The sequence below is a fragment of the Phaethon aethereus genome, assembly GCF_964289735.1.
Source record: "Phaethon aethereus genome assembly, chromosome: 14".
Classification (NCBI taxonomy): domain Eukaryota; kingdom Metazoa; phylum Chordata; class Aves; order Phaethontiformes; family Phaethontidae; genus Phaethon; species Phaethon aethereus.
Genome location: NC_138590.1, coordinates 1,087,970 through 1,097,224, shown reverse-complemented (window position 1 = coordinate 1,097,224; position 9,255 = coordinate 1,087,970). Strand labels below are relative to the sequence as shown.

General features: G+C 55.8%; 1 protein-coding gene across 1 annotated transcript; it reads right to left on the bottom strand.

Annotated features, from left to right (window-relative positions):
* Positions 1 to 4,676: 4,676 nt before the first annotated feature.
* On the bottom strand, positions 4,677 to 8,562 carry LOC309410040 (protocadherin alpha-6-like; the record flags this gene model as incomplete). Its single annotated transcript, XM_082006357.1, has 1 exon — positions 4,677 to 8,562. Exon 1 carries the CDS (start codon positions 7,245 to 7,247, stop codon positions 4,677 to 4,679), a length of 2,571 nt encoding a protein of 856 aa, XP_081862483.1. The 5' UTR covers positions 7,248 to 8,562.
* Positions 8,563 to 9,255: the final 693 nt, after the last annotated feature.

Here is a 9,255-nt window from a genome sequence, read left to right as displayed (position 1 = left end):
ACTGGCCTCGGCCCATCCATCCAGCCTGTCCTGATCCCTCTTGTAGAGCCTTCCTAGCCTCAAGCAAATCAACACTCCTGCACAACTTTGCGTTGCCCACAGACCTACTGAGGGGGCTCTCAGTCCCTATGTCCGGGTCATTGATAAAGATATTAAGCACAATTGGCCGCAGTACTGAGCCCTGGAGAACACCACTTGTGTCCGGCCACCAACTGCATTGAACTCCATTCACCACAAATCTGCACGCCCGGCCACCAGCCAGGTTTTTTACTTGGCAAGCAGTACAGCCATCCAAGCCATGAGCAGACAGTTTCTCCAGGAGAATGCTGTGGTTTTACTAAAGTCCAGGTAAACAACACCCACAGCCTTTCCCTCATCCTCGAAGCGGGTCACGTTCTCATAGAAGGACATCAGCTTAGGGAAGCAGGACCTGCCTTTCGTAAATCCATGATGTTGGGACACCTCTAATGGCAATGGGCATTGATTTCATGCTGTGAAAAAAAAACCAAAATGCTGGCGAGCACGGCAGTGTAATGGATGATATCTAATGTGTAGGGCAATTTGGGGACGGATTGGGAATTTTTGGTTGAAAAGGAGGTTTGCATGGATTTTTTAAGGTTATCGCTGCTGATTCAAATATTAAAAGTACATCAAAACAGGCCAGTATATATCATGACACTTTACTGGCCGGGAATGCAGGCCACAACATGGGTGAAAGGGGGAGCAGGAAAAGACAATTCCCGTTTCTAACACCTGCCTTGGGTCACACTTCTCTCCATGAAGACTTCATAATATGAAATACAGTGAAAACATCCTTGGAAAAAGAACACAGGACAAGTCCCTATTGTGAAAGTCAGAAACACATTCTGACTTTCACAATGTGTCTGGTGACACAACCAAAATGGAGAAAATACACCACAGGGAGAGGAAACCCTGAAGTCCCAGTTCTCACATTGCATCACGTCTCTTCCAGGGCAGAAGGCAGCAACAGCACAAGGGATGGTCTCTGGTGGGAGATAGGATTCACTGTGGGCATTTCAATACCACACACCATCTCAACATCAGGAAGGCCTCCAACTCCAGATACCTCGGAGCCCGGGAAAGGATGCTGGGCACGAACACTCTCTGCCCATCCTGCCTCATGCTTTCCTATATTGGCATCTTCTATTCCCCACTCTGCAAAATGTATGCTCAAGAAAATTGGAGCACCTCCCATTCTTGTCCTACAACATGGCCCACGGTCTTCCCAAGGATTTCCAATTCCCTCAGAAAAGTCTCCTTACATCAGGAAATGGGAAGCCTGACTCAGTGCCACTGTCACAGTCACCTCTGCGACATGCCAGTTTCCTTTCCCATCTCAGGGCTCTATCCGAAGTTTGCTTACCCTTCCCAGCAATGACAAAATGATAAAAACACAGAGGTATCATATACATGGTGCCGGTAGACTCTCTGCTGGTGACCTGCCTTGTTTAGCAATGCTTCAGCTATTTCAGATGGAAATCTGTCAGACGTGGGAGCAATGCTCTTTCTAAAGGTGATGTCAGGACAGCTCTGAACAGCGGTGGCATTGACTTCATGCTCTGAGAGAAAAACCCAAATGTTGACAAGCACACCACCATAACTGATGATATCGACTCTGTAGGAGAATTGGATTAGGGTTTCGCTGGGGAGGAGCAGTTCTTTGGTTTTGGGGGTTTTTTTTGTTTCATTTTTCATTTTTTCTTTTCAGGAATAAGGTTTCCAGGGCTTTTGAACCGCTGTGGCTGTTCATACAAATATCAATAGAACATCAAAATAGGCCAGTGTCATTCATGACACTTCACTGGCAGCAATGCAGTGCACAACCTATGAGAAATGGGGAGCAGAAAATGAAGAAGAAAATTCCAGGTGGTAACACTCACCTTGGGTCACACTCCTCTCTCTGAACACTTTATGCTATTAAGTATCATTGCAACAACCTTGGAAAAGAACATACAAAAGCCTGGAGTGCTTTTCCTTTAATATTTAATGGCTTTTTAGTACCACACACAAGCTCAAGATCAATAAGGCTTCCAACTCCAGATCCTTGGAACCTGGGAAAGGATCCTGCAGCAGAGCACTCCGTGGCCTCCCTGCCTCATGCTTTCCTCTAGGCATCCTCCATTCACCACTCAGGGACATATCTTCTCCACACAATTACATCATCTCCCACTATCCTCTTCTTATGACATGGCCCATGGCCTTTCCCAAGGATTTCCGTAGCGTTTCTACGATGGAACACCAGGGCTGGGCTGCTGTGCAGGGTTTGGTTTTATGCATATATAAGAATGGTTCATGTTGACAAGAGGACACACAATCTCTAGCAGTGCCACCTGTGCAAGTGCACAAGTAGGGCAAATCAAGCACCCAAAGGTTATACCTTCCTCCTTACCTCCCCTTACAAATCCTGCCCAAGGAAGAGCAAGCAACCGTCATGGCAACATCAACCGCTGTGGAAGATACTGTGGATGCCCACCACTGCACAAGGACAGCAGGTGGAAGCGCTACCCTCCCACAACAATTTTCCCAAAAAAAGCAGTGAAAACGTTGGCCTATATCAGTCAGGAAGCAGCACAATGACCTGGGTCTGGTGAGAGATATTCAGAACCTCAAAAGAATCCCATTCCACTGCATGGATACACAAGAAGAGAACAACATGGCACAAGGATATGCAGCACTTCTGGAGGTCCAGACACAATTCCTGGCAAGCAGCACCGTATGCCCAACCTCTTCTTGAGGTTCTCTGCTGGCATCCTCTTTCCCATGCCGTGGGAAACGGGATCTCCAGCTAAGCAGACATTCGCCAGTTCTGCCCCAAGGACACAGTCAACACTCTGCCCTGCACCTCCATTTCCTCAGGCATGATTCTCCCCCCGCTCAAGGTCATCCTCCCTGTGATAGATCCCTCCACGGGAAGTTATGCCCTTCTGCAACTCCTACTCTGCGACCTGTTCTCAAAACAGGCACATCATCTCCCATTACTGTCTTCTTATGACATGGCCCACGGTCTCCCCAAGGATTTCCACTTCCCACAGTAAAGTCCTCCCACTGCTCAAGGTCACCCTTCACATCAGGAGATGCCCAAGCCCTACTCAGTGACACTGACACATTCACCTCTTGGACATGACACAGTTTCCTTTCCCACCTCTGGCCTCACTTCGGCTTTTGTAGACCCTTCCCAGCAACGACAGCACCAGAAAAAACATACAGATGGTATGTGCATGCATAGAAAGAAGAACACAACCATTGTTGAGCACCCCACTGTAACAAATGATATCGACTGTGTAGGAAAATGTTGTTTCCCATTTAATTTGGTGGGTAGTTTTGTTTCGCTTTGCTTGTTTGTTTGCTTTTCCAAAAAGAGGATGTCCAGGGCTTCTATAAGCATGTGGCTCCTGATCCAAATATTAGAAATATGGGCAGGAAAAACAGGACCAAGACCTGGGGGATGGTGGGAACAGGAAAATGAAAAGGAAATCCCTGTTTCTAACAGCTACCTCATTGAGCTACACTCTTCTGCCTGAACACTTTAAACACTTTTAACAGCACCAGAAAAAACATACAGATGGTATGTGCATGCATATACACAGTGTGCAGAAGAGTCTCTGCAGCTGACCCTGCACGTTTTGCAAGCCTTCACCTATCTCAAAAGGACATGTTGCAGACCTGGGAGCAATACGCTTTCTACAGGTGATGTCGGGACAGCTCTAATGGCTATAATATTGATTTCATGTTGTGAGAGAACAACCCAACCATTGTTGAGCACACCACTGTAACGGACGGTACTGACTGTGCACGAAAATGTTGTTTCAGTTTTGTTTTGCTGGGTATTGCTTCCTTCATTTTGTTTTGCCTGTGTGTTTGATTTTCCAAAAAGAGGATGTCCAAGGCTTCTGTAACCATGTGTCTGCTGATCCAAATATTAGAAATTTGGGCAGGAATGAGAGATCAAAACTTGGGTGGATGGTTGAAAGAGGAAACTTAAAAAAAAACCAAACCCACCTTTCTAACACCTACCTAGTTGGGTGACACTCTTTTGCCTGAACACTTTATTATGCTGACAACTATGATTACATCATACTTGGAAAAAGAACATAGGAAAAGTCCATATTGCCTTCCTCGCTTTCACAATGACTCTGGTGGGCAAATACAAATGGAGAAATTACAGCACGGGTACAGAAAACCCTGACGTCCCAAACGTCACCTTGTATCACGTCACTGGCAGAGGAGAACCAAAGAGGAGGAACATAGGGTTTTCGACGAGAAACCACAGCGGATACCAGCACGGGCAGCAGTCACATCGGTACTAAGGCAGTAAATAGTGCCGGGGGGACCGGCACCAGTACGGCCCACTGTCTTGCGCTCCTTCAGCAAGCTCGGCTCGAAATGCAACACACCACGAAGCAAAAGATGCTCTAAAGCCGAGGTCGTGGACTCTCTCATCGCAATCGGCAGCGATTTTATCCCACGGCACAACAATTCGCCGCCAGAACAGGAAAACTCAGCTGCAGACGGACACTGCTGCTCCGTGGGGCAGCAGCGTTTATTTCTCAAAATTTTCTCCCTCAAAGCAGGAGCTGGGGGTGCCGCCAAGGACGCGAAGGCCGATGCAAAGGTGCCATTAAGAGCCACAAGCGCTCGCCAAGCACCCACCGCCCTCAGACCCCGGGGGATGAGCCCGCCTCCCACCAGCGCCCGCACAGGGGCCGGGCGACAAGAGCGAGAAAGGGAGGGCCACTCACCGTGTCCAGGAGAGCGGGTGGCTCCGGCTGCGTCTCCTTCGCCGCGGGGCAGGGCGGCGGCGGGAAGTTGGGGCTGAAAACCATCAGGTCGCTCTTGCCCGCGCCCTCCGACACGCACAGGCTCCGGCTCTGGCGCTGCGAGTACGACCAGCTCCCCACCTCGCTGGCGCACACCAGCGTCGCCGGCCCGGGCCCCGACAGCACGCCCGCACGCGGCGCCCACCGCGACGCCCCGTACAGCACCACCGCCAGCAGGAACAGGCTCGACACCGCGCAGATGGCCACCACCAGCCACACGTTCGTCGTTGCCGCCGCCGCCGCCGCCGCGCCGCCCTCCGCGCCCGCCGCCGGACGCAGTCCCGCCCCCGAAGACGACGGCGACGAGCCCGCGGCCGCCAGCGCCGCCTCGGCGCCCTCCACCAGCGACACGCTCAGCGTGGCCGTGGCCGAGCGCGCCGGCTCCCCGTGGTCCCGCACCACGATCACCAGCCTGTGCCGCGCGCCGTCCGCCTCCTCCAGCGCCCGCGCCGTGCTCACCTCGCCGCTGTACAGCCCCACGCGGAACGGGCCCTTCCCCCGCGGCTCCCACAGCTCGTAGCGCAGCCACGCGTTGTAGCCCGAGTCCGCGTCCACCGCGCGGATCTTCGCCACCACCTGCCCCGCCGGCGCCCCCCACGACGCCCACGCCCACAACGCCCCCGAGCCCGACGCCGACACCGCTCCCGACGCCGACGAGACCCCCGCCCCGGGCCCCGGCCCGCCGCCGGCGAGCGGCAGCAGCGCCGGCGCGTTGTCGTTCTCGTCCACCACGAACAGCTGCACCGTGGCGTTGCCGCACAGCGGCGGCTCCCCCGCGTCCACCGCCCGCACCTCGAACTGCAGCACCTGCAGCTCCTCGTAGTCCAAGGGCTGCAGCGCCCACAGACGCCCGCTCTCCGCGTCCACCGACACGTAGCTCGACGCCGCGCGCCACCCCCCGCCCGCCGACGACGACGACGCGCCCCCGACGCCGCCCTCCGCCACCGAGTAGCTCACGCGCCCGTTGCCCGCCTCGTCCGGGTCCCGCGCCCACAGCCGCGCCAGCTCCGCGCCCGCCGCGTTGTTCTCGCGCGCCAGCACCGTGTACACGGCCTGCGCGAACGCCGGCGCGTTGTCGTTCACGTCCGACACCGGCACCCGCACCCCGCGGCTGGCGCGCAGCGGCGGCGCCCCGCCGTCCTCCGCACGCACCTCCACCTCGTACTCCGGCACCCGCTCCCGGTCCAGCGCCTCCCGCAGCACCAGCGAGTACGAGCCCGCGAACGTCGCCACCAGCCCGAACGGCGCCGCCGGCCACACCGCGCACCGCACCCGCCCGTTCGCCCCCGAGTCCCGGTCCGACACGCTCAGCAGCGCCACCACCGTCCCCACCGCCGCGTCCTCCGGCACCGGCACCGACAGCGACGTCACCCACACCTCCGGCGCGTTGTCGTTCACGTCCAGCACCGCCAGCTCCACGCTGCAGTGACCCGACAGCGGCGGCGTCCCTTCATCTTTTGCCCTAACGTGCAGGTCGTAGAACGTAACTGTCTCAAAGTCCAGGGCGCCCGTCAGTCTGATCTCCCCGCTGTTCGCATCGATGCTGAATACGTCTGAGGCAGAAGGAGGATCGAAACTACCAATTTCATAGATCACTTCTCCATATATTCCCAAGTCCGGATCCGTAGCGTTCACTCGCGCCACCAGCGTTCCCGCTGCAGCGCTCTCCGGCAGCTGCACTTTATACACCGACTGGTCGAACTGGGGCGCGTTGTCGTTCACATCCAGCACCGAGATCACCAGCTCCATCGTGCCCGTCAGCGACGGCCGGCCCCCGTCACTCGCTGTCACCACCAGTCGGTGCTCGGGCATCGTCTCCCGGTCCAGAGATTTCGCGAGCACCAGGAACAGAGATTTCCTATTTTCATCAGAGGATTTAACGTCCAGTGTAAAGTGCTCGCTGGGGCTGAGTGTGTAAGAGAGCTGCGCGTTGGCTCCCACATCTGCATCCGACGCGCCCTCCAGTGGGAACCGAGACCCCGGCAGCGTGGTGAATTCCGCCAGGCTGAGGTTTTTGCGGGCGGCGGGGAAGCGCGGGGCGTTGTCGTTGATGTCGGTGACCTCCAGCTCCACGTGGAAGACGCGCAGCGGCCGCTCCACCAGCACCTCCAGGCGCAGGGCGCACGCCGCGCTCTTCCCGCACAGCTCCTCCCGGTCCAGCCGCGAGCTCACCACCAGCGCCCCGCTCGCCCCGCTCACCTCCACGCTCGCCCGCCGGCCCTGCGCCACCAGCCGCAGCCGCCGCGCCTCCGACGAGCCCGCCTCCAGGCCCAGGTCCTGCGCCAGGCGCCCCACCACCGTCCCGGCCTCGGCTTCCTCCGGCACCGAGTAGCGCACCTGCCCGCCGCACAGCGCCCAGGACGCCTGCAGCACCAGCACCCGCAACACGGGCCCCCAGCACACGCCCATCGCCCCCGCCGCCGCCGCCAGTGGCACCCGCCCGGGCCCCGCACGGCTCCCCGCCGCCGCCCGGACGCTCCGGCTCTCCTGCCCGCCCCGCGCCGCCCCCCCGCGCTCACAGCCGGGCTCTCCGCCGCACCGGGGCGGAGCCGCCTCGCCGCTCCGCCGCCGTTCCTGAGCCTGCAGCGACACCGTGTGCTGCTCCGCCGCCTCGCACGCTCCGCGCCGTCGCCCGCCACTCCGCACCCGCGCTGCGCATCGCCGCCGCCGCCGCCGCACCGGACTCCCCTTCTCCGCTTCCTTTCCCTCTCGCTTTGCCCTTAGAGCGCCTTCTTCGCTCGCCTACATTCCCTTCGTTTCCTCGCTCTTCCTCTCGCTTTCTTCCTTTCTCTTCCTTTCTCACGGCAGTGCTCTCTTTTCCATCGGTTCTCTCTCTCGCCCTTTCTCCTTACGACTTTTCCCCGCCTCTTTCTCTTTTTTCTTCCTCCTCTTTGTACTTCCTTCTTTTCCGCCTCCTTCTTCAGTTACTTCTCCTTTCCGTTCCTGCCCTGACGGCCACTATTCTTTACTCCCCTCTCCCTTCTCTTCGCACCCTCCGCTCGATATTAGCCCCGCTCGCAGCTCCCCAGTCGCCTCCGGCGCCGCGGCGGCGACCATCAAAGACGGAGCCATCAGCGCTAATTACGGCGCGTCAGCGCTAATTACGGGGCATCCGCGCCGGAGCGCGCGGTACTCTAACCAAGGCGGAGGCTCTTAGGGACCAACTCCGTTCAGCGCCGAGAGGTAACGTCGGTGCGTGCTGCTCATCTCCTTTATGGATTCTTCCTTTCATCCTCTTCTTTGTCCTCTTCCTTTCTTTATTCCTCTCTTGCTTCACTTCTTCCTTCCTTGCTTTTTCTTTCTTTCTCTTCTTTTCTTTCTTTCTCTCCCTACCCTCCTTTTCCTGTACAGCAATAGCATTGGCGCATGATTGTAAACGCGTTTTTCATTTCTTCCTTTCTTTATCTTCCTTCTCTCTATTGCTGGCTTCCTGCCTGTTTGCTTTTCTTTCTCCCTCTTGTTCCCTCCTTCGTTATTTCTGTATCCCTTTACTCCTTCTCTTCTTATCCCTGTCCTGCGCTCCCTTTGTCTTCTTCTTCCCCTTACCAGTGCGTTTTGCATAGGACTAGATCACAATTGCCATGGAGCACGGCCATGCCCTCACGCGAGAGCTCTTTCCTCTTCCTCACCGCTTTCCATCAAGCCATACACAGCCGCCCTGAGTACCAGGGATATTGAGGTCCTCAACCCCATGAACCATGCTGAGATAATGTCAGTGCATGCTGGTAACCTCCTCTATCGTTCCTTTGTTCATTCCTTCGAGCCTTCCTTCATTGCTTCCTTCCTTCCTTCTTTTCGCTTTCTCCTCTCTTTCTGCTCTGCTCCTGTTTTCCTTGCATAGATTCCTTCTTTCCTGCTTCCCTTCTTGTTCCTCCCTTCTTCCTTTCTCTTCCTTCTCTTCCTTTCTCTTCCTTTCTCTTCCTTCTCTCTCTCCTCCTCCTTTTATTCTCTTCCTTTTTCTTTCCCTTATCTATCCTGCCCTAATCTCTCCTCCCATTCTGCTTCCATCCTTAGTTCTTTTCTTTTTCCGTTTACCAAAGCATTTTCCACATCACTACAGCACACATGAGGCATAGAAATGCCATTAGGCAAGAGTTCTCATTCCCCTCCCCTACCCTGCCTTTCATGCCTCCGGATACAGAACAACCTTCCTGCTCTCCTCCAGTCTATGCAAGACAGACAGACTGCCCTTTAACCTCCCGTCATTTCACTTCTGGAAGAAGACCACACTCCTCAGCTTCCAGTCTATTCGAGGACCCAGCAAACAACAGAACAAGACAACTCTACAACACAACAAAATCCACCACCTTCTCAGACACAAACCCAAGCCCCAGGCACTTGGACATTTGATAAAACAGGCTCCAAGGAGTCCAAACCATGCAAGGGAGTCTCTCATTTGGGAACTCAAACCCATCTC